General features: G+C 44.2%; 1 protein-coding gene across 3 annotated transcripts in view; it reads left to right on the top strand.

Moving 5' to 3' along the window:
- The window catches only part of TLN2 (talin 2), a 477,844-nt gene that overhangs the window by 391,985 nt on the left and 62,094 nt on the right, over positions 1-23,765 (top strand). For all 3 annotated transcript variants that reach the window (XM_082253081.1, XM_082253079.1, XM_082253080.1), the window contains 3 exons: positions 4,384-4,565; positions 7,086-7,218; positions 16,413-16,514. In XM_082253081.1, coding sequence (XP_082109207.1) covers positions 4,384-4,565; positions 7,086-7,218; positions 16,413-16,514 — 417 coding nt within the window. The remainder of the gene's footprint in view (positions 1-4,383; positions 4,566-7,085; positions 7,219-16,412; positions 16,515-23,765) is intronic.

Raw genomic sequence — 23,765 nt, forward strand, 5'->3', positions numbered from 1 at the left:
TACGCTGGTTTAGTGAAGGGCTTTTCGATTCCTTAAATTCCCTTTTACCATAACCTTCTGAGTTATGCTTTTCATGTTTGCAGCAGGACTTTTCACTCCTGACAAGCAGCTAAATATACAGTGCATATATGCCCCCTTTATTTATCTGCCGAAAAAAGTTTTAATTCTCAATATCCAAATTGTTATCCAGACACCTCTTCCACACAGTCCACAATACACAGTGCAAACGATTATGATGCATTTACTAAAGTAAGCAGATGTTTGCAGTGTACATGTACTGCAGGGACTGTAGTCAGATGGAAAAATTGTTGTTCAGAACCTCAAACCATGCCTATAGTTTTTTGTTTTTTTTCCATGCAGGGTGCCCTCTTGGGTCACTCGGCGCATATTATATCACATTGCAGTAGCAGATCCTATGACCTATAAAAAAAAAAAAAAAAGTCAAACCACAGCAGCACAATCATGAATGTCAACAGCAAATTATAACTAGCAAGAGAATATAAAGCGTTTCTAAACCCAAAAAGAAAAATATATTTGTTTCTCATCTGTTGAGGGACGCAGATAGTCTTAACCTTTGGTTTATACTGCCACCTGCCTAAAAGAGAATTGGACACCTGCAAAAAAAAAGAACGTAGGCCAACCAGGATAACCCCTCCTACTACCATTATGCCTAACTTTTTGCTAGTTTCCTGGGTGGATTGATTAGTCTTTTAGCTCTGCTGTAAAAAGCCTAAAATGTTTTTGCATTTGTTTTTTTTTTTTTGTTTTTTTTGTTCAGGAAAGAATCTTCTGGAAAGCTGCTATAGCTAGTTTCTACAATTGCAACTATCTGGTACAACCTGTTCTAAGCTTGACTGAGTGCCATCACTGCACCAAGCTAGATTGAACATTGCAGGGATAGGCTTGAAGTGACCTTCAGGCACTGGGTTTCTGCATAGGGTGCTTTCCAGACCCCGTTCTGATAAAGAGCAGTGGAGCATTAGCAGTGCAGCACTTCTCAGGTCCAGAGTCATTGGCTTGCCCTGTCTGACAACTTACTCTGTAGGCCAGTTTGGCTGAGCACTGAGAATTTGTTTACATCTCTTGGTGCCTTTAAAATGTCCTCACGATCAGCCAATGAAGAAGCATCATCTTAAGTTTGTTTTTGAGGAACTGCAGTATTCTGCCGTTACCTCAAACATGCAAGAGAGAATTTTGGCCCCTGTTGATGTGATACTTGCTACTCTGCATCTGACGGCACAGTGGTGTAGTGGCTAGCACTTTTGCCTAGCAGCAAAAGGGTCGCTGGTTCCAATCCCAACCATGACACTACCTGCCTGGAGTTTGCATGTTCTCCATGTGCCTGCGTAGGGTTTCCTCCGGGTACTCTGGTTTCCTCCCACACTCCAAAGACATGCTGGTAGATTAATTGGCTCTTGGATTAATTGTGAAAAAAATGGATAAACCAAAAAAACTGCGCAAATGAATATAATGATCTATAACGTGATTAAGGTGGAATTACTCCCACAATGCAAGCTGCTACATAAACGTGAATAACGTGGTATGTGAAAAAAAAGAGGGGAATTAGTAGCGCTCAACAAAATATAAATCACAGTGAAATCTTAATTAAATCAAATACATTGTGCAAATAATAATTGGAAAAAGTCTCTAGTGTCCAAAACAATTGGGTCAGTCAAACAGCCAACAATGGAAACACAGATTTGATAGGAGTGATTCCTTGAAAAAGCCTTCACCTCCACACGATCACCCAGTGAGATGTATAAATACCGCTTACCAGAGCCACTGGACCCCTTAATTATAGGGGGTCAAACACGCTGTGTGATCCACATTAGCATCTGTTTGAGAATGACTAGCTGGACGGAATTTGGAGAAATATGGAGTCAAATAATTAATGGCCAATGTAACAAGGGCCAGGATCAAGATGAACCTTCCGCCCCAGAAAGCAATCTCTTTCAAACCGCTGCCATGTCTGTGGAGGAGGCGTGGCCATCTGTCAGTGCTGTGAACATGTGACCGGAACACTGCACGTCATCGGGTGTCATATGACATCACATCTCATCATGCTGTGGATTAATTGGCTCCTGTCTAAATTGGCCCTAGTTATGTGTATGTATGAATATGAATTAGGGACCTTAGATTGTAAGCTCCTTGAGGGTAGGGACTGATGTGAATGTATAATGTATATGTAAAGCACTGGGTAAATTGACGGCGCCAAATAAGTACCTGAAATAAATAAATCTGACGGATCAGCCTATTGTCTCCAGCCTTGGTCCATTCAGAGCTCCTACAACTGCAAATACCTTTCCTCTACACCTGCTATTTGAGGTATTTCTCTATGCCTGTTGGAAGTTTTCTGATGGGTCCTGTACCCCATGTGAGCACTTGCTGCATATGTTAAACAATGGTCTGTGCAAGAGACCCATCTTAACAGGGAAGCCATTAGGCCAGTAGAGGGTGTTTCTACCTTTTAAAATTTCTGCTGATTAACAGCTAGAATTTTTCCTTAACTCCCAGTTCCCTTATGGCAGGCACTTTTCTTTGCCCTGTTCTGGCTGTGACCTCAATTTGTAAGACTGTGGTGGAAAGGGTTAAATTCACTCCAAAGACATCTCTCCACCAACCACAGTGGTTGATCACTTTCTGTTAGAGAATGTATTACAGATGTTTGGAGCCATACACTTTATGTGGGATGGCTTGCTGGAAGCTGCTAAGCTTGTGTTTTGTATTGGTTTGTTATCTATACAGATCTGGAAACACTCTGGTAAAGGTACTGAGAATCAGATGCTGTATCGAAGGACTGTCTTGACTAGCTTGACCTACAGAGGCATGTTGTCTCATTAGACCTACTCTTCAGCTGATCAGCAAGGATATCACTGAATGTCTGAGCATTCATCTACCTCCAGCGTGAGAAGTCTAGGGATAGATAAATGGAGTCCCATACTTCTCCTTTACCTACTTGAAGAGTAAACACAATCCGACCCTCTAAGCCTGACTCTCCAGCAGCCCTCATGGTCAGAGGCAAGAAACCTTCAAAGAAGTCTTCAGCATGAAGGGGCATCCCCACTTTTTGATGGTTTGTCTCTCCTTGCAAGCTCTTAGGTTGCTTGCTCTTAGAGTATCCAGTTTCAGAGAGCGTCCCTTTAGGTTCACAGGCTACCTCTGGAATTCTCAGCTGCTCACCTTCTTCCCCCCTTTGCCACCACAGAGATTTATCAGTATCAGATAGCCTTGTATAATCCTAACACTATAGGGTCTGATCACTCCCATTACTGGTGCTGCCTCTCATGTTGTGTAATTCCTCTCTGGTTCTGTGGTCATTTTAGTCTTGATTAAAAAAGAGTGTACTTGCGCGCTGCTATGTTATGCTATTGAGTGCTTTAAGACTACAAGACTAAAAACTTAAAAGCGGATCGCTCACACCTATACACACTCTAAACGTGTATCAATGTGCAAAATGATATTAAAAAGTGGTGCCGTACTCCCAAATGCTAATGTGCTAGTATCCCTTTAAATCTGTTTGCATAGCAATTTTCAGAATCAGCATATCATATCAAACCATATATACCATAAACAAAACAAAACCAAAACAAACAATGCATCAGTCCATAAAGTGTCACATATCCAAACGACTGCTTACCTAATAGGTTTTCACCACTATGTGCTCCAATCATCCACATACATTAGTGATGACCCCCTCTTTCAATGTGCCCTCACCTGGGGGATAAGACCAACCTATGGTCTATATGCGCTATTGTCCCTCTGGGCATCTGTTTTATACTGTTTCACTCCTTTGGTGGCAATCTTGAATTTGGAATCCTCCTCCTCTTACACTTCTCTCCATACACACACATCCTAAAGAGAGAAAGTTGGACTTAGTGCTTTATCTTTTAAAACAACCGGTTTATTAAACAATAAATATAAAAACACTCACTCACATTTTCCTGGTGTTTAGAGTGCACCAAACTGTAAAAAGCATTTAGTCCTCACAGTGCGGGTATAAGACAATCAGATGCGTGCCTCAGCGTGACAACAGATTGGCCCCTCCCTTACGCGTTACGCCACAGGGTCACGTGGCTTCCTTTGGGATATCAAGTGGCTTGTTATGGGGGCACTCAGAAGAGGAAGAGCAGAGAGCAGCAGCTGGCAACTCCAGAAGAGGATGTTCTGGGGCGGCTCTGTGCAATAATATTGCCCAGAGCAGGCAAGTATAAGATGTTTATTATTTTAATTAAAAATGTATACCTTTACAACTACTTTAAGCATACAAAGTATCTACCTACTTTGCAATGACCTATATCAAGAGAAATATATATATATTTTTTTGTCTGTAATGTGGCGTTCACTATACAATTTAATTTTTTTATGTAATATTGTTACTTGCAGGGGTCTAATGCTCAGGAACCTATTTTAATATCTGCTGTTACCATGCTGGAGAGCTCCTCGTCGCTTATAAAGACTGCACGCTCTTTAGCAATCAATCCTAAAGATCCACCAACATGGTCAAGCCTGGCTGGTCACTCCCGTGTAGTGTCTGACTCAATCAAGAGCTTGATTACATCCATCAGGTATGGAAGAGACATAACAAACTACCAAGTGAATTCTACTGTTTTGTAGCCATGGCACTACAGAGGGTGGTAGTAAACTGTCTCTAAATTCGCCCACAATCGGCTACTAGATGAGAGGGTGTAAATGACTCAAAATTAGCAGTAATTCTTGTCACAGTCACTTTCAGAGTATTTACTGTTGTTGGTAACTGTGAGTTTTTTACCCAGTAAAGAATCCTGCAGTCAGCTTTTCTTTTTCTTTTCTTTTATTTGAGGAGTTACCTTTCACTGGCGCATAGGGTTACATTCACATAAACGTTTGTATCTGACAGCAGCTAAATGCCAGTATTCTGCACTTAAAAAATATGAAATATTTCTTGCAGATAGTTGCAGTTGGCAAATTAATTTCTGTGTTTAGGTGCATCATTGTTTTCAGGTGTTTTTTCCTAATACCCTATCCCGGGCACCTCCTCTTCCTCTTTGTGGGTAATTTTTTTTGAGCAAGGAGCTATAAAAAATAAAAAAAAATCATCTCCCTGCTAATTCATGTCACAATGTGCTAGTATGCATCGCATACTAGCACAATATGAAAGACTTAACTGAAACCCAAGGTCTCCAGGGGCGCGGTGTCACCGCTGACAGGGCTTCCATCTTCACCCGGTCTTCCTTCCAGGTTCGTGGGCAGCTGCTGTTTGACTGGCGGAGCCGCAATGACATCACTCCTGGGCATGAGTGTGGGAGTCACGGCAGCAGCACGGCTCTCAATGGATGGCACGCCGTCCATTGAGAGTACAGTGCACATATGCCAGTGACGTCACTAGTGCTCCTAAAGTAAATATCTCCTAAACTGTGCACGTTTAGGAGATATTTACTATACCTACAGGTAAGCCTTATTATAGGCATACATGCGATTCTCACTCCCATGTGATTCCCGCTTGGTGTAGTTTAGCAGCCTATTCATTTGAATCGGCTGCAGATCAAACTGGAACGTAGAAAAAGTAGTGCATGCACAAAATGCACCACACCAACCCGCATGTTACTGCAGTAACATACGATTTGATGCCTGCAATGGCACTTCATTTCCCATCTGCGTTTAGGACGCTATTAACAGTACATTGGCACCCGCATGCAGATCGCCAAGAGCAGTACGGTCACCTGCGGTGCGAGGTTGAATGTGCACAGAGCGCGCCTTTCCGCACCATGTTCTGACGTTAATTGGCCCTGAGGCAGAGTGAGAGGCAAATGAAGCAAAGATGGATACATCCCCCTGATGCATAAGTAGCTTATCCTGATGCATTTTTCAACCAGGGCGTCCGTGTCCACCTTGACAGCTTACTAACTATGTTTAGACGGTGTCTGCAAAGTATGAATAGCAACATGAGAATGAATGCAAACTTTTCCGGACAAAAAGATGAAGCGTGTAATTTTCTGTTACTAAACACAGCGCAGCTAAACGCATCGACCCTGGATGCAGCTCTTTTCTTCTTTTCCTAAACACAGCTAAACTGTATGCAAATAAATGTTACTAATAGTTATGTATAAATAATCTGATTTCATTGCATTGTGCTAGTCCAGCTGCTTTTAGAAATGTCCTCTAAATGCAGCTAAACTATGAAAATAAGACACCTATGTGAATGTAGCCTAAGTCTACATTCACACCGGCGATTTAGGCCGGTGAAAATTGTAGCAGCAGGAATCTTCTGATTCCTGTTGTGGCTATGTTTGGCCATCGGCCCTGTTAACTATGATAGGTTGGAGGTGGCCGCAGGTGTTCGCATTTGTCCACACAGGCAGCGATCACTGCAGATAATATCTGGCTGTGCATAGAGCCGTGAACAGCTGCGGCCACCAGCAACCTGTCATTATGACCAGGGCCAGAGGCTGCATCTAGCTGGCTAAAATCGCAACAGGTATACGAAAATGACTGCTGCTAGAATTTGCATCAGCCTAAATCACAAATTTACCATAATAGTTTGACCGCTTATGGTCGAACAGGAAGGAATAAAATGCTAATGTGTTTTTCCTTGTAATGAATATTACAATACAGGATAGTTTGATATAATAATATAAGCACTAATTGAATAAAAACAAAAACTACTACTAAGCGAAAACAATATATTTAATACCCACACCTCTACACCAACTTAGATGTTCTACATTGATGTAAACATGCACCAAGATGATGGTAGTTTTTCAATTATTGTATGTTGGCCTTACTTTGAAAAATATCACTCCCCACTCTAAAATGTATTTTAAAAATTGTTTCATAGCGTCTTGAGGCTTTTAAATGTCCATTTATTGAGGCTTTTAAAATAACTATTTTGAGAACATTTTGTGTAATGGCTGTTTCACAGGTTTACTTATTGTTGTCATTGTCAGGACTGTTGTGGAAGTAAGTTTTCTAAGAACAATAGAGGGTAATATTACATCTCTCTTTTAACGCTCCTATTCAATCCAGTCACAAGTCATTGCAACAAGAGAAAGAAATCTTTAGTTGTCTATTGGTATACTGGTATTTCACTTTGATTCCTCTCCATGTAGGGATAAAGCACCAGGACAGAGAGAATGTGACCAGTCTATTGACAGCATCAACAGATGTATTCGTGATATTGAACATGCATCTCTTGCTAGTGTCAGCCAGAACCTGGCTATGAGAGATGATATATCACTAGAGGTAAGAGCCACTGCAGAATTCCTTTTTTTTTAACACTTACAGTGGGTACGGAAAGTATTCAGACCCCCTTAAATGTTTCACTCTTTGTTATATTGCAGCCATTTGCTAAAATCATTTAAGTTCATTCTTCTTCCTCATGAATGTACACATAGCACCCCATACTGACAGAAAAACACAGAATTGTTGACATTGTTGCAGATTTATTAAAAAAGAAAAACTGAAATATCACATGGTCTTAAGTATTCAGACCCTTTGCTGTGACACTCCTATATTTAACTCAGGTGCTTTCCATTTCTTCTGATCATCCTTGAGATGGTTCTACACCTTCATTTGAGTCCAGCTGTGTTTGATTATACTGATTGGACTTGATTAGGAAAGCCACACACCTGTCTATATAAGACCTTCCAGATCACAATGCATGTCAGAGCAAATGAGAATCATGAGGTCAAAGGAACTGCCTGAAGAGCTCAGAGACAGAATTGTGGCAAGGCACAGATCTGGCCAAGGTTACAAAAAGATTTCTGCTGCACTTAAGGTTCCTAAGAGCACAGTGGCCTCCATAATCCTCAAATGGAAGACGTTTGGGACGACCAGAACCCTTCCTAGAGCTGGCCGTCCGGCCAAACTGAGCTATCAGGGGAGAAGAGCCTTGGTGAGAGAGGTAAAGAAGAACCCAAAGATAACTGTGGCTGAGCTCCAGAGATGCAGTCAGGAGATGGGAGAAAGTTGTAGAAAGTCAACCATCACTGCAGCCCTCCACCAGTCGGGGCTTTATGGCAGAGTGGCCCGACGGAAGCCTCTCCTCAGTGTAAGACACATGAAAGCCCGCATGGAGTTTGCTAAAAAAACACCTGAAGGACTCCAAGATGGTGAGAAATAATATTCTCTGGTCTGATGAGACCAAAATAGAACTTTTTGGCCTTAATTCTAAGCGGTATGTGTGGAGAAAACCAGGCACTGCTCATCACCTGTCCAATACAGTCCCAACAGTGAAGCATGGTGGTGGCAGCATCATGCTGTGGGGGTGTTTTTCAGCTGCAGGGACAGAACGACTGGTTGCAATCGAGGGAAAGATGAATGCGGCCAAGTACAGGGATATCCTGGACAAAAACCTTCTCCAGAGTGCTCTGGACCTCAGACTGGGCCGAAGGTTTACCTTCCAACAAGACAATGACCCTAAGCACACAGCTAAAATAACGAAGGAGTGGCTTCACAACAACTCCGTGACTGTTCTTGAATGGCCCAGCCAGAGCCCTGACTTAAACCCAATTGAGCATCTCTGGAGAGACCTAAAAATGGCTGTCCACCAACGTTTACCATCCAACCTGACAGAACTGGAGAGGATCTGCAAGGAGGAATGGCAGAGGATCCCCAAATCCAGGTGTGAAAGACTTGTTGCATCTTTCCCAAAAAGACTCCTGGCTGTATTAGATCAAAAGGGGGCTTCTACTAAATACTGAGCAAAGGGTCTGAATACTTAGGACCATGTGATATTTCAGTTTTTCTTTTTTAATAAATCTGCAACAATGTCAACAATTCTGTGTTTTTCTGTCAGTATGGGGTGCTATGTGTACATTCATGAGGAAGAAGAATGAACCTAAATGATTTTAGCAAATGGCTGCAATATAACAAAGAGTGAAACATTTAAGGGGGTCTGAATACTTTCTGTACCCACTGTATTAGATGTAACCAATAGCAGTTTTCAAATATTACCATGTTCATTAAGATATTTAATGGTGATATAGTTAAATATTAAACAAAATGTTATAGTTGTCATCAAATCTAGGTACAGGCAGGTAATCTGATTTTGACCATAGGAATAAATAATAGGATTGTCGTATTACATGTTAGATTCTAGTTTCGCGTGAACTGACCATAAGTCTGGATTTTTTTTTTTTACAAACATGATCCAGTAATGCATAGGAAAAAAGAAATCTTTTTGTACAGTATAAATGCAGTATACGCAATCGGAATGTATAGACATGGATCATTCTCAGGCCATTTAACAGAGAAATGTATAACTGATAAACATGTTACTGCTTCTCTATCTCACATTTTCCATTTCCTGTTTCAATGTATTTATTGGTTTTATGACACAAAAGAAATCAGAAGCAAGCATATAAGTCGCCCGCGTAGGGGCTAAAGAATGATCAGGTATTACAGAGGAATCCAAAAGGAATACAGACAGAATAATCGTAATTGAAAACCTTCATGCAAGTGGGATGATATTGAAGGATAATTTAATGCAAAATGGAATGCCGTGGTCTGCTCACAGTCATCCCAGGGGTGGCTCAACTCCTGAGGCCAACCCCAAAGGCATCTGTAAGAACAAGAAAAAAAAAGAGCGAGAAAAAGGAAGAACCAGAGAGAAAGTAGGAAAGAGTGAGGGAAAAACAGAATAGGAAGGAGAAAAAGGAAGGGAAAAAAAAACTCAGACTCAGATATGCCTGTTGGAAGCAGTCAGAAAAGGCCTGAACCAAGCTATTTGAAGTGAGGAAAACCCATGGGAAATCCATAGTCCCCAGACTTTGAGAAATTTAGGGTCATTCATGATGCTAGACATCTGAACATGGAGCATCAAGGCAGTCATACGTGACTTCACCCCTTGAAAGGCAACACACGGGGTCTTCCAGTCCTGGGCTATGGCTTGTTTAGCAAAAATAAAAAGATAAGTAGCCAGCTTCTGCTGGGGTGCTTATAAGCTGGGAAATCAGGCAGTGTAATAAGGCTAACTTTGCGTCCCTGCAGACCGTTATATGAAAGAGTTTCTGGAGCAGGCTGAAAACCTTGGACCAGAACCCCACCAGTCTCAGGCAGGACCACCAGGTATGCAGGACATCTCCCTTTTATCAACAGTTATGAAAGCATCGGTCACTACTCCCCGGGTAAGCATGGAGACCGGAGCAGGAACCCAATACCACCTGAAAAGAACTTTATACGCAGCTTCAAGCAGATTAGTGTGGAACATTTTGCAACTGTTTTCCAAGCCTTACTCCAGCCCTCTAGATCTATTGGGGATTGGAGGTCTCGCTCCCATTGAGACATATTGGGAGGCTGATGACGGCATCTGTTCAAAAAAGCATAGTTGACTGAGATGAGGCCAGGTGGCCCCCAGGGTATGCTGGCACGCATGCTCAAAGAAGGTTTTTCATTATGGGTAGGTGGACGTGCGGCTCAGGGCAGAAATCCAATGCTTTAGTTGGAGAAAGCGAAAGTGTTTCCTGGCTGGGGCCTTGTGCGTCTTCCGAATGGCCTGCCAGGACGGAAAGGATCAGGAGGAAATGAAATCTTGAACCCGCGTAAAGCCCCGGGGCAGCCACCAGGAGATGGCCCAGGGTTCTGACAAACCAGGGGGAAAGAGGGGGTTATGTGAGATAGGCAGCAGCGGCAAAAAAGGAAGACCTCAAATTGCCAGAGTAGCGGACCAAATCCCATACCCTTAGACTATGCAACATCAAGGGGTTTAAGGAGGGGGGGGCGTAACTTATGAGGGAGCCAAAGCAAGGCCTATATTGAATATGAGTCACAGTTGGAAAGTTAAAGCAACACCCACAAAGGGACATCTGAGACCGCGTGAAACCTAGCCAGCAGAGAGATCTGCGCTGCTGCAAAGTATCTAGAAACGTTAGGGACCCCTAAGCCCCCCTTGTAGCCTATGAACGTAAAGGGTGGATCTAGGAACTCTAGGGTGTTTCTGGGCCCAAATATATCAGAGAATCCAGGTTCTGAAGGAGGCGAAGCAAAAAGGGGGGCACTCACACTGGTAATGTGCGAAAATAGTTTAGGGCCTTAGGTAGGCCTCTAGAAATCCTCCCAATCTAGGAGAGAGAAGGATATTGCCAGGAATGCGTAAGGGAGGTTAAAGTGCGCAACAAAGGGTCATAGTGGAGAACAAGGAAGAGTAGGAAGATGTCAGTTTATCCCTAGATATTCGATCAAGTGGGGTGCCCAGAGGTATGGGAAGTGCTCTTGAAGCTGTTCCGCAATTTCGGGGGAATGAGTGCCGTCGTCTTGGAAAAATTGATCCGGAGACCCGAGAAGGCCGAGAAAGGATCAAGCATGAGCTGAAAGTTGGGGAGAGAGATAATCAAACGCTTTATAAATATCCAAAGAAAGCAAAAAAACTGTGAATTTAAGTTGGCGAGGAATGTGGATAAGGTGGGTCACTTTACGTATGTTATCGCCCACTTGGCGGCCTGGCACGAACCCCACCTGGTCCCTGTGGATGAGGGCCTAAAAATATATATTAACACAGGAGCTTAGGGTTTTCCCTAAGACCTTTAGGTCCACATTCAACAGGGAGATAGGGCAAAAGGACTAAGGGTCAAAAGCCTTCTCGGCTGACTTCGGGATCATAGTGATGGTTGCTTTGAGAGAATGCAGGGAAGGCTGTTCGACCCCACTCAAGAAGTTAAAGTAGGAAGTTAAATGTGGGATGAGAAAAGCAATAAACTTTTTATAATAAAGTCCAGTGAAGTCTTCCGGACCCAGAGCCTTTGAAGACTTAAGCAATTTTATAGCTCGCATGACTTCCAGCTCAGTAATAGGTGTGTTCAGGGTATCCAGAGCTGTTGAACACAGCGGGGGAGACATAGTGGTTGGAAGAAAGGAAACTGGCGAAATTGGAAGTGATCTTTGAGGGATCAGACGTTAGCCTACCTCCCCAAACGCTCAGCTAAACCGGCCCATATGTACGAACCACAGAGTTGAGTTTCCTGGCTAACATGTGGCCAGGTTTGTTCGCAGTGGTATAAAATTAGTTTGGTCCAATGCAGTGCCTGTTCTGCCTGTGTGGTAGCGAGAAGATCTAGCTCAGTGGCAAGGTCATCACGAGCCTTTCTAGTGGCCACTGTTGGGTGCGCCTTCCAGGCAGCGTCCGCTGATATCAGAAGGGAGGACCGCTCCTGAGGCCTCTTCTCCCTAGCACGTTTTCTAGAGGATGCAATTTGTATCAAGTGTCCTATTACCGTAGCCTTTTGGGCCTCCCACAAGGATACAGGGGACAAGACAGAGACAACATTTTCAGTGAAAAAAGCTTGAACATGCCTGAATTGAAGTGTCTTGAGTGGTCAAGAGAGATTCGTTGACATGCCAGTGATAGGCAGAGACAGCCCAGTGAGAGACTAAAGACCAAGGGATCGTGGTCCGACCACACGGAAGTTGGGATAACGATCTTATCTACTTGAGGAAGTGAGCGAAGATGCATAAAAACGTAGTCTATCCTGCAAAAACTCTGTTGTGGGTTTGAGAAGAAGTTGAATTCCCAAGCGGAGGGGTGCCACTAGCACCGCACGTTCACCAAGCCATGCGACTGCAAGAGGGTGAGCATTGTTGATTCTTGGGAGGCATCATGGGAGGGAGGTGCATCAGAGTATTATCTGTCAAGAGAGGAGTAGAGAACAGTATTTGAGTCTCCCATCAGAATGAGCAAGCCCTTCTGGTTTCTAGCCGCCACCTGTAATAGATGTGAAAATAATCTCTGCTGATGTGTGTTTAGGGCATAAAAACCCACCAGGGAGACTTCCTGGTCCCACAAGGAACCCTGCAGGAGCAAATATCTCCCTGTAGGGTCTGCAATTTCTAATGAGCAAGTAAAGGGAAGATTTCGCCGGAACGTCATCAGCACCCCTCAGTGTCTCTGGGGCAGAGACTGTATAGAACAGGTAGTATGAAGACAGATACCGGGGGTATGAGGACTGTGCAAATTCGGTTTCCTGCAAACAAACTTTTTCCACGGCCTTGGAACGTTTAGTAGAGGAATTTAAACCCAAGAATGTTTTGTGAAAAAACTTTCAGTGTGTTGCGAGCCATTATGGGGAGAAGAGAGAGGACTGCTCTCCCTGAATGGGTTGGGCAAAACAGATATCCTCCGGTGCCACCCAACTGAGATCGGAGTCCGAGAGAAGGAGAAAGAGGCAAGGAGAGAAAGTAAGAAAAAGGAGAAGAAAACAAGACAAAATGTGCATTCCACAATAGCGCCACTTTAAGTGGGGATCTCATCCTGACTATCAGGATACACAAGGGGGTGGCTCTATCACCAGCCAAATGGCTTAAGTGTAACATAATTTTACAGCCCCTGGAGAGGGGGTAGAAACAATCATCTGGTAAAAGTGTAAAAATACATAACCTATCTAAAGCAAAACAGAAAATGTGGAACATGCTAAAGCTTCCTCCGCTAAACGTCTCTGGAGTTGGGGTCGAGGAAGAGGGGTGACCCCCCCAGAGGCCCTCACAGAAACCTTAGCCCATCAGCATCGAGGCCCAGCCCCAGACCCATTGTAGCCTCCATGGAAGGGGAGAGAGGCCGGGCCACGAGGCAAGTGGACTAGTGGGGGTAACCCACAAAGAGACCCAATGAAAACATTCATTAATAACTTGTAATACGGCAGCTGAAAGGAGTGAGGATGGGGAGGGAGGGATAAATGGGGAGGAAAAATGGTTTAAGGGTGGGAGACAGTTTAAGGAAATGGGGGAGAAGGAATCAAGAAATCTGCCAGCTGGTAGATATGGCCTCCAGCTAGGGTTGTGTTCACAATGGTTACAGTCCCAAGTATATGGCAGGGGCCGGTATTGGGTAAATCTTGCATCTCCTTTGCTCCTGCCTATGTGTCCAGGGCCAGGTCCCTGGGCAGACGATGTGGTCTAACCCAGGATCACAATCCTATTTGGTGAATTCCGAAGCAGAAGTCAATTACAGGCCATAAGAAACTGGTCATCCGGGAAGGCCATGCCAATCGGCAAACAGGTGCAAGAAACAGGTTTTGTTAGCCAACAATAAACTACAGTCATAATTAAACCAGAACCGGTCACCCGTCTTAAGGGTGGGCAGCTACAAAAATGAGAGCAAGTCTCAAATTCTCTTGAAGCAAGTATCAAACAGGCTCACCCGTTCCACTGTTCATCCCGGGTGGGAATGAGGTTATCTTGCCGGTGGTGGGGTGCTAGGGAGGCAGCACTTCCAGCTTCCTACTGACTCCCATAGGCAACCCATTTGCTTACAAGGAGGTTGGGAATCTAAGGCCGGTGCCTGACTATTGGTGACATCCTGGGGGGACATTATGTGAAGTGCCTCAAAGGTTGCTTTAGCCTCCTCCATGTTGCTGATAATATGGCTCTGGCCTTGATAGGGAAATGTGAGGTGAAAAGGGAAGCCCCAAGCATATTTGATGAAGTGAAGGTTCAATAGGACTGAAGTGGAGGGTTTCATCTGCCGATCATTTTGCACCATGGAAAGAGCAAGATCTGTGAATATTTGGAAGCAAATTTGGATCTGTACCTGGAAGCACAAGTCAGGCTTGTCACGTGCCGCCCTGAGCAGGGTTTCTTTGGTACGGTAGTACGTGAAATTGATAATGTCCCTAGGAGGACCTTCCTCTCTCCTCGGCCCCAGGGATTTATGGATGCAGTTGAATTCCATGCGTTCAATATGGATCACCGGGACTAGTCTCTGGAACAGAGCTGTGGCTGTGGAGGTGAGGTCAATGATGGATTCCGGGAGGCAGCGCACAAAAAAATTCTCCCGGCAGGACCTATTGTCAAAGTCCTCTAACTTTTATAAAGCCTCGTCCAATTCCTTCTGCAGGTCTTGCAGATCCTGCTTATGGTGGTCTATGACTGTCACCGCGGCATCCATTTTGTCTTCCAGAGTGTTAGTGCAGTTACCCAGCTCCCGGATTTCTTTTGTGAAATGAGCCACCTGTTTAGAAGAGGCCGCTGACAGCTCACTCTGGGGCATGGTCTTGAACCATGCCAGCAGGTAGCATTCTCCGGAGCTGGTGACTGGCACAGTGGTTGTGCCCCAAACAGGTTTTCTGCATCTGAGACGAGATCAGGCTCGTCTGTTAATGGAAGGTGAGGGCTTCATGCTGGAGGCCGAGCTTCTGGCGGGCCAGCCCCAGAGTCTGAAGAGGTCTGGCCATGAAACCTGAGTCGCAGCAGTTCTGCACCCCATTGGACCCGCAGGAGGTGCAGGAGAAGGTATGTCCGCTCGTGCAGTGGATTAGGTCTCTCCAGGCTAATTATTTTAAGGCGACGTGGCCGGCGGTGGAGGAGCGAGATCACCATGCGGCCATCTTGGTACGCTGCTCGCGAGCGTCCCCCACATTTTCCATTTTCTGAGTAGCATAAAGGTACGCAGAGTAGGGGATTTATGTAAGAAAAAAGGCCTGTTAGCTTTTTGTTTACTGTTGCCCACACCTAAGTTGGGCTGTTTTTAAACATCACAACAGTATAAGACTTCCTGTGTCCCTCAATAGACAAGAAAATAGGATTTTTGTACTTCTCATAAAATTACTTTTTTTTTTTTTGGCACACAGGTCCTGGCCCTCTGTGTTCATAATTCTGTTCTTGGTACTGCTGTACCACAAAGTTGAGGAATACTGAGAGTAGGAGAGGGTTATTATGAGCTGGCCCACAGTCTTTTGTTTGCCAGTGTCCAGTCCCCTTGTAGGTGGTAGTGCAACTGACAATTTAGGGCTTCCTTAATGGACTCCCAAAAAAAAAAAAAAAAAAAAAAAAAAAGGATTTTATGTTGAGTACAAAATGTCTATTTTTCATGTTGGATTTTTCGTAAATGTGCAAAATTTGTCATGTCTAGTTCATGTAGGCATTGTATTCTACTAAAGAACACGGACTAGTAGGAGTCATTCACATTTACAGTCCCCCATGAAGCATGTTCTTATGAGGTAATATAATCTGTAAAGTAAAGCTTATGTGATTAGTCGTTTTTGTCTAAATGACATCTTGTTCTCGGGTAAACTTTTTTAGCAACCACCCTGCACTTGTTTTGTTCTGCCCAGCTGTATTCTGGAGATGTACAGTACGTGCATTCTCTGCATGGGCCTCAAGTCTATTCTGGTGCAATGAGGCATTAAGTACAACCAAATGGAAGCGCACACGTTTTTTCTTTTGTTCCTTTACATGATCCTTAATTCTTTTCATAAAAATACATGATCACATACTTATGGCAGGACTTGACATTTTCTTGTACATTTTTAGATGTAATTCACAAGTGAACATATTGCATGACTTGAAATGTTCTGTGATAATATATTTTAGTCATGGATTTAAATAGAGGTATAGATTGTCAGTAACATAAATTGTAGGTTTTACTTTCATGTGCTTGGTTACCATCCATTTAGTACAATTGCATTGTCTTAGGGTTTGCTCTGACTTTTATATTCTTAATTCTTTAGGCGCTCCAAGAACAACTAACATCTGTGGTTCAAGAGATTGGTCACCTTGTTGATCCTATTACCACAGCTGCACGAGGAGAAGCTGCTCAGCTTGGGCACAAGGTATGTATATTAATGGCATTGCCTAGTTTACTAAAGCATCTTAACTATAGTGCACAACTCTGGATTTACACCATGCAATCCAGTTAAATTGGAAGATGCTACGAGGTACCGTAGTTGCAGAATCTATACAGGAGAAAGCCAGCAATCTACTGTTCAGGGAACTTATGAATTCAGCAAATGTATTCGCTTTGTCATAACTTATAAGTCACAGGAGATGTCACATGGACCATGAGTTATATGCCGCTACCTTTTAGGTTATTGGACACTGGCAAAAGTTTTGCTGGGTCTGCTGCCTAGTCTCCCCATATAACCCTGCCCTCTCTGTAAGGCTCCAGTTTTTTGCGAATGTCCTAAGGTGATAGGAGGAAATTCTTCTCCAAGAGGAGAAGGCGTCTTTTTTTTTTTACCGATTGATATACTTCAACTAACACTTGAATCAAAAACGGACTGCTTACTGCCCTCAGGGTTCACTGGCAGTTGTGGATCCGTGACCCTAGAGTACACCTCGGAAACTGTACAATGACTTTGCGTAAAACAGGCAGACAACCTGTAATGTTTGCTTTGGGTACTGGATTCTGTGTTCAGTGCTCACATTGACATGTGGTGCAATGGGTAATTTAGCCACAGGCTGCTATACAGGTCAAGGGCTGTGGTCCATTCCTATGGCACCCAGACCCTGAAGACCCCTTTGGGGGTATGACCGCCTTGAGGCCTGGACCTTGAACAGAACCAGTGAGGTTGACGACGTAAGACAGGGTTTCCCTGTTACCTCGTGCATACCAGTTCCTAGTTTATATGGTATGATCTCTCTGTAGTATACACTACATCCTAATCCTAAAAAACATACCACAGTGCCATGTACAAAAGCAATTCATATGGCACATTTGTAGGGCACTCTTAGTGTTTTTTCCTAACTCCTATAACTCACTATTCAGGCAAGATGAGTTTGGTTTGTAGGACCTCTGAGGGTCAATGTCTCCTTGGACTGGCTCTGGATGCTAACATCAAGGATGTTACTAGGGGCAAGAGCACTTATCTTTCCCAGCAGAAGAAGCCTAAAGAACTGACTTTTAAGTCATCTCTATTTGTCCCTGCCTAGAAGAATTACAGCTCGGCTGCAGCTTTCCGCATAAAGCCATGTCCCCAGAGAGTAGCCCCCCATCTAGCTGCAAGGTCTGATGCAAAACAAAGCTGCCAAATCCACAATTAAGCCTTACTCGACATGAAGACCCCACTTTCCAGGATTAGGAGGACCTTTGTGGCTGCCTAGATGTCCTGCATCCCTGGTGCCTTGGTGCAAGAGGATGGTGTCTCGGAGCTACAAACTTAAGTTTTATTTCCTGCTCCTTCTTCGTTTTCCAACGTCAAACCTCCCTGCCTGTCCTCAGAAACTTGTAAATCTTCATCGGGCACTCTCTGGACTTTTGGACCAAGGGGTCCCATTAGAAGCTGCAGAACAGTTTCAGGCATTTTACTCCAACCTGTGTTCTGTACCAATACCCAAGGTGCTGGCTCCAATGTTAACCCTAGTGCACTTTTGTAGGATTCTTATTGTGGGATACTTGGCCGATGACCTGCTGCAGGCACAGTCAGCAGTGTCTCTGTATGGCGACACAGTATATGACTGTACAGACGTTACACAGTTTTGGATGCATCCTAGACCTGCAAAAATCATCACTAACTCTTTCTCAACAGGCTAATCCTGGACACTTCCCTGACCAAAGTGCCTTTCCCCAGGCAAAACGCTGTCAGACCCTCTGCTTCTGCATTACGGTCTTAGGGCTGAAAGAAGACTCCTTTGCAGCTATAATTTGCCCATTTTTACCCCATGCATTTGCAACACAAAGACCTGTTCTCATCTATTGGTTCTGTCTCTGGACAAACCAATTTGGTTAAAGCTAAGGACCACGCTGCCCCTGTCTTGGTGGTTCCAAGATGCAGTGTTGGACTTGCAGAAGTCCTTTCTTGCCATGCTCTGGAGGATCCTAAAAAATTCAGGTGATTTGGCTGGCCCTTCAGCAGTGTACCAACCTGTTGGTGAGCTATCCAATTTGGATCCAGTCAGACAACACCCCAGCGGTGTCATACGTCCATTAGGGAGGAATAAGACCGCCTTTTGAGAGAAATAAGCAGTCTTGTTGTGGCAAGAGAGGTAGAGTGATTCCTTTCCTGGAAGATTTTTTTTTTTTTTTTTAACTATAGGTTTGTCTTCTATACACCAATATATATCCATTTTTAATCATATATGAATGTATCCTTAGTAATAGTAATGATAATATTGTAATGTATTACTTGATCCTTTTATTTACAGTGCAGCTATTTTATTTCATTTTCTTGTTTTACTCCCTGTTTCCAGTAGTAACATTGTATTCCCTGATACTGGCGGTCTACAAGCCAAGGGTTAATGGCTCAGCTATTTCTAATGTGATTTTCTCTCCCCTCCCACTTACCTCCCCCTCCCGCCATTTTGGCTTTATAAGTCCATTACTTCCTTTCACTGTCCATCAGTGGCGGCTGGTCATATGGGGCGCAGGGGCTCCGCCCCCCCCATCCATGCGTCCGGCCCCCTAATCTACATGCGGGGCGCCGGATGCATGGAGTTCAATGGGGCTGTTTTTTTTCAACCATGTGATTAGAGCCAGAGGCACTCCCAGGCTAAAAAATAGGGTGGGCGAGGGGCGCAGAGCAGTGCGCTCGAGCCCACCCAGTTGTGTGACAATAGCGAATGAAAATTCGCTATTGTCACACGGATCCTCCTCCTGGCCAATCAGAAAGTGGGTTTTGAGACCCGTTTCCCGATTGGCCAAAAGGAGAAGCCATGCCATTGGGCATGGAGGAGGAGGGAGGAGACGCAGAAGACGGGGAAGAGGCCAAAGCTGCCGCCTTCTGCTGCCTCCAGGCAGGGTGAGTGGGGGGGGGGGGTTCTGTCTGTCTGTCCTGTCCGTCTGTCCTGTCCGTCCTCTCCTGTCTTGCTGTGGTCTGGGGGGGGGTGTGGCCTGGTGTCCCCCAACCCCCCTTCCGGCCCATGGAGCACCAGCTGCCACTGCTGTCCATGCATTTGAAGAAAAGGCTAGGCATTTTGACAGCTGTCATCCTGGTGTGCAGCCTAGACCGCTGCTGTTAAAACCCATACTTAGAGCTGGCTGACTCCCTGTCATTCTCAGTCTCTGTTTTGCTCAGTGATGTCTACAGCCTCACACTGATTACACTTTCTTGGTCCCAGGTGTTCCCTATCCATGTTGTTTCATGCTAACTTCTATGTAAGTGTGCTGCTATTTTAATAAAGCGTTTTTTTTTTTTTTTTTATACTGACTTCAGCGCCCTGCTATTTGTTTTCTTCCTTTCTTGGAGGGAACTTAGATTTACAGGTTTTTCAGCTGTTAACGTTACTAGCGTAGACAGTTGGCAGACAGGTTTCCTCAGCCAGCAGCACTTGAACTCGGGGAAGTGATCTCTGCTCTGTGTCACAGGTGGGGATGCCACATATAGACCTCAATGTTCAGCAACCTGCTGGACATGTTTTTGTCCAGATCCAGGGATCTGTTGATGGAGGCAATGGATGCACTAGTGGCTCTGTGAGATCAGTACACTCTGATCTATTTTCCTCATACGATTGTGGAGGAAATTAATATACGCTTGATGCACAAATAACTCTGTTGCGCTAATAAGTGCAGTTTTGTATATTAATATACACTAAGCGCAATTCATTCTGTTGTACTAAACAGCACAATTTTTTTAAATTGTATTTTTATTGAAAATGTTTGAACAAGTACAAAAGAATTCCTATAGGAACATTATAAACATTGAAAAACATTGAGTGGGACTCGAGAGTCAATGTATTACATAGATGCAAAGAAAAGGCAAAATTAAAAGAGAGAGCAACAGTAAAATCTGTAACAGTATGACCTGAGGGATTTAGGGCAAGGCAATGTAAAGCCAGAAATTAAGACGAGGAAGCCAAGTCATGGGGTCCAAGGAATTGTATAGTGTAGTTAAAAGGTACAGTCCCCTATGGCCTCTATCAATTAGAACCCGGAGGGGAACCATAGTCTGAGGCATCCCATGTCTTATTGAAATGGGTAATAGCAACTCCCACTAATGTCGTCATATACTCCATTCTACGTAAGTCTGAAATCGACTTCAATAACTGAGTTTGATTAGGCAGGGTAGTAGATAACCAATGTAGCGGAATTAGTCTTTCTCAGCTCTTTTGTATAATGCATTGGAGAGCTCTCACCAATCTTTAGAGACACAGACACAAACAGGCTGGTTCCGTTTGGAAGTTCCTAAATTGTCCTGTGATGAACAATATGCTTCGTTTAGAGGGCAATAAAAGAGTATATACAGGAAGTGATGGCTACACCACATCAGCCATTGACACACTTGTATACATCCAAATGTACAACAGAAATGGGAGTGCATGTAAATGAACTAGGGATAGACCGATATGGTTTTTTCAGGGCCGATACCGATATTTTGGTCACAACATATTGGTATCGGCCGATATGGGCTGATATTTTGTACATTTAAAGTTTTGAAAAATAAATACAAATTTTTGACACAAATTTGGTACTGAACATGTTAATTTTTGTTTAATGCTTAATGGGTGGCTTGCTGGCACCCTGTGGTGGGTGGGTGGTTGGCTGTCTGGCACCCTGTGGTGGGTGGGTGGTTGGCTGTCTGGCACCCTGTGGTGGTGGATGGGTGGCTGGCTGTCTGGCACCCTGTGGTGGTGGGTGGCTGGCTGGCTGTCCAAGGTGAGGGAGGCGGCCTAAGAAGGCAGAAAGACGTCACAAAAATATCAGCAATATCGGCCAGTTCCAGGGCCGATACCGATATATTGGGGAAAGTGCATATCGGCCACGCCGATAATCGGTCTATCCCTACAATGAACCAACTGGAACTGTGTGCAGGAGTTTCCAGCTGGTCTGTATACAATGGAATCAGCATGGATTCTCATGAACACGGCCATGCCAGCACATACACATACACTCCGATCATAACCTGTTAGAGTGAATCCTATATAATATAGTTCATAAAAACCATATTTGATAGTGATCATCCTACTGTTCCAGTGAATGAGACTTTAGCTGCAAAAGACAATAGCAGCAGTGTTTTAATCATGCAGATCAAGCATAGCAGCTGCCAGCCATTAATCCTGACAAAAGGCCAGATATTAAAACTATAAGAATTCCACAATCACAAACATATCTCTGCCATTAAAAACCGGGGCCCCGGCTGGCTGATATACATCTGTGTGGTGGAGTTCGCCTTGCACTGCCATAGATCCGGACTGGCAACCCCGATAGGGATGATCAGGCTACAAGTAGCGTGCAGTCTCCATTTAATGGAAGGTTTCCACAATTACAGGTCTTTCCTCAAAGCCTGTTAAAGCAATATTCGCTGTGCATAGCAATTACCTGTAAACCGACATTGGGAGAAATAATGGCAATTTAACTAAAAACACATCCTAAAGAAATGTCCACACAAATATTAATAAAATTTCCACAACACGATCCACAGGATTAAGATGAAGGGCATTCTGGTGATCCTCATTTCTCTGAAATGACCTATGTGGTTTTTGTTGTACACTGACCTGGTAAAACTTCCCGCAGACCCATCATTGCCTCTGCCAGACCACCCAGAGCTGCAGTCCCAAGGACAAATTCTACCACCCTGCTACATGTTTTAAGGGAAAGGGGCATCCCTAAATCTGATTCATACCATGCTCAGTGCTAGAAAGTCTACTTGCCCCAATGGTTTTTTTTGGGCAGGTAAGGCTCACTTTGCTTTGAGTCTTGGTGCTTTTATACCAGGAGTTTCTCCAGTTGAAGGGATTATGTTTTCTGCAGATGGGTCTAGACCAGTGTTTTTAAACCTTTTTCTTCTGTCATGGCACCCTTCAAAAGTAGTTTCATTCTTGAGGCTCCCCAGTCAAACTTCTTTCCCTCTGTTTCTGCAGGTAACCCTTTCATTTCAATAGGCTGGCCTATAGGCACACAGCAACACAGATGGGAATCACAGGGTTATTCAGGCTTGTGTTTGGGGGACAGTAAAACCTCATGGTTGAACGTGTTTTCTCTTACATCCTCTTGACAGTCCCTGCCCATTCATACAGTCTTCATGATTGGAATATTGGCCTTCTCCGCAGGAGCAAGCTATGCAGTAATTTTGTTAATACAACAAACATTAACTTATAGACACACCCACAGGGGGCCGTCCCTCTGGCCTATATCCTCCAGCCAGTACCACTCTAATCCAGTTCTTTGCTGCCTAGCGTCAGGAGTAGGCTAGGTTTTCCCTGCTGGGACCTAGTGTCTCCGTTTTTTTTCTTGTTTTATTGCTGAAAAGTGTTTTTTCTTTTAAGAATAGCTTTTTATTTTTTCTCACCTACGCTAGTTAGTCAGAATTTGGAGGACTACAAGCGTCAGCAGAACTGGGCCTCGTACTGGTTAATATAGAACCTTATGGAGTCCCAGTCTGCCATTGAGCGTTGCAAGCTTTTGGTACACCCAGGCCTCGCAATGACAGTGCCCCTAGAAGCGGGGACGAGCCTGCAAAGTTTTCCCATCTTCGCTGGGATGTCTCAACGTCGGAACGCCCGGGGTTGCTAGCATCCTTCCTGGCTGACGGCACCCCCACCCAGGTGGGAGGTCTCCTGTGTCTGAGCGGAGCCCACGTTCGGTGTATGGTGAGTACGACTAACCCTCTGTCCCTGGGAACAGGTTTTTGAGGGGGTATTGAGTGGGCTCACTCTGGGGATGACGGTACATGTAAAGTTTGCTGTAATATCCCCCTCATGGCCGTGGGATGCCCCCCTGTGTTTACATTCCCTGTCCCTGCGGTAGTGAGGCACCATTTTTTTGTGGCTCAGAGGGCTTTTGCCTCTAGGGGCGTGAGGTCACTTCCTCTTTATAATCAGCTTTCTCAAAAGCAGCGTGGCAAGTATAGGGACACTGTGAGAGGAATTTACTGGTTTTCTCTGGCTATATTTCCGCTAGCACTCTTTTGTCAGTTTAGCTTTAGTTAATAGAAGGGTGTCCACCTGTAGTGCAGTTTGCAATAGGGGTTCGTGGGAACCACCGTTTTAAAGGGCCACAGAAGTATCGAATGTTGGGGCATAGGTTGGGATTTTAAAGGTACCGTTTTAACATAACCAATATGACACCAGAAATTGTGTGATCTATTATTTTCTTAAAAATATAGCTTTATTGTATATAAATAATCCCAACAGTGGGATGTATGATCATA

The sequence above is a fragment of the Pelophylax lessonae genome (assembly GCF_965119305.1).
Source record: "Pelophylax lessonae genome assembly, chromosome: 4".
Classification (NCBI taxonomy): domain Eukaryota; kingdom Metazoa; phylum Chordata; class Amphibia; order Anura; family Ranidae; genus Pelophylax; species Pelophylax lessonae.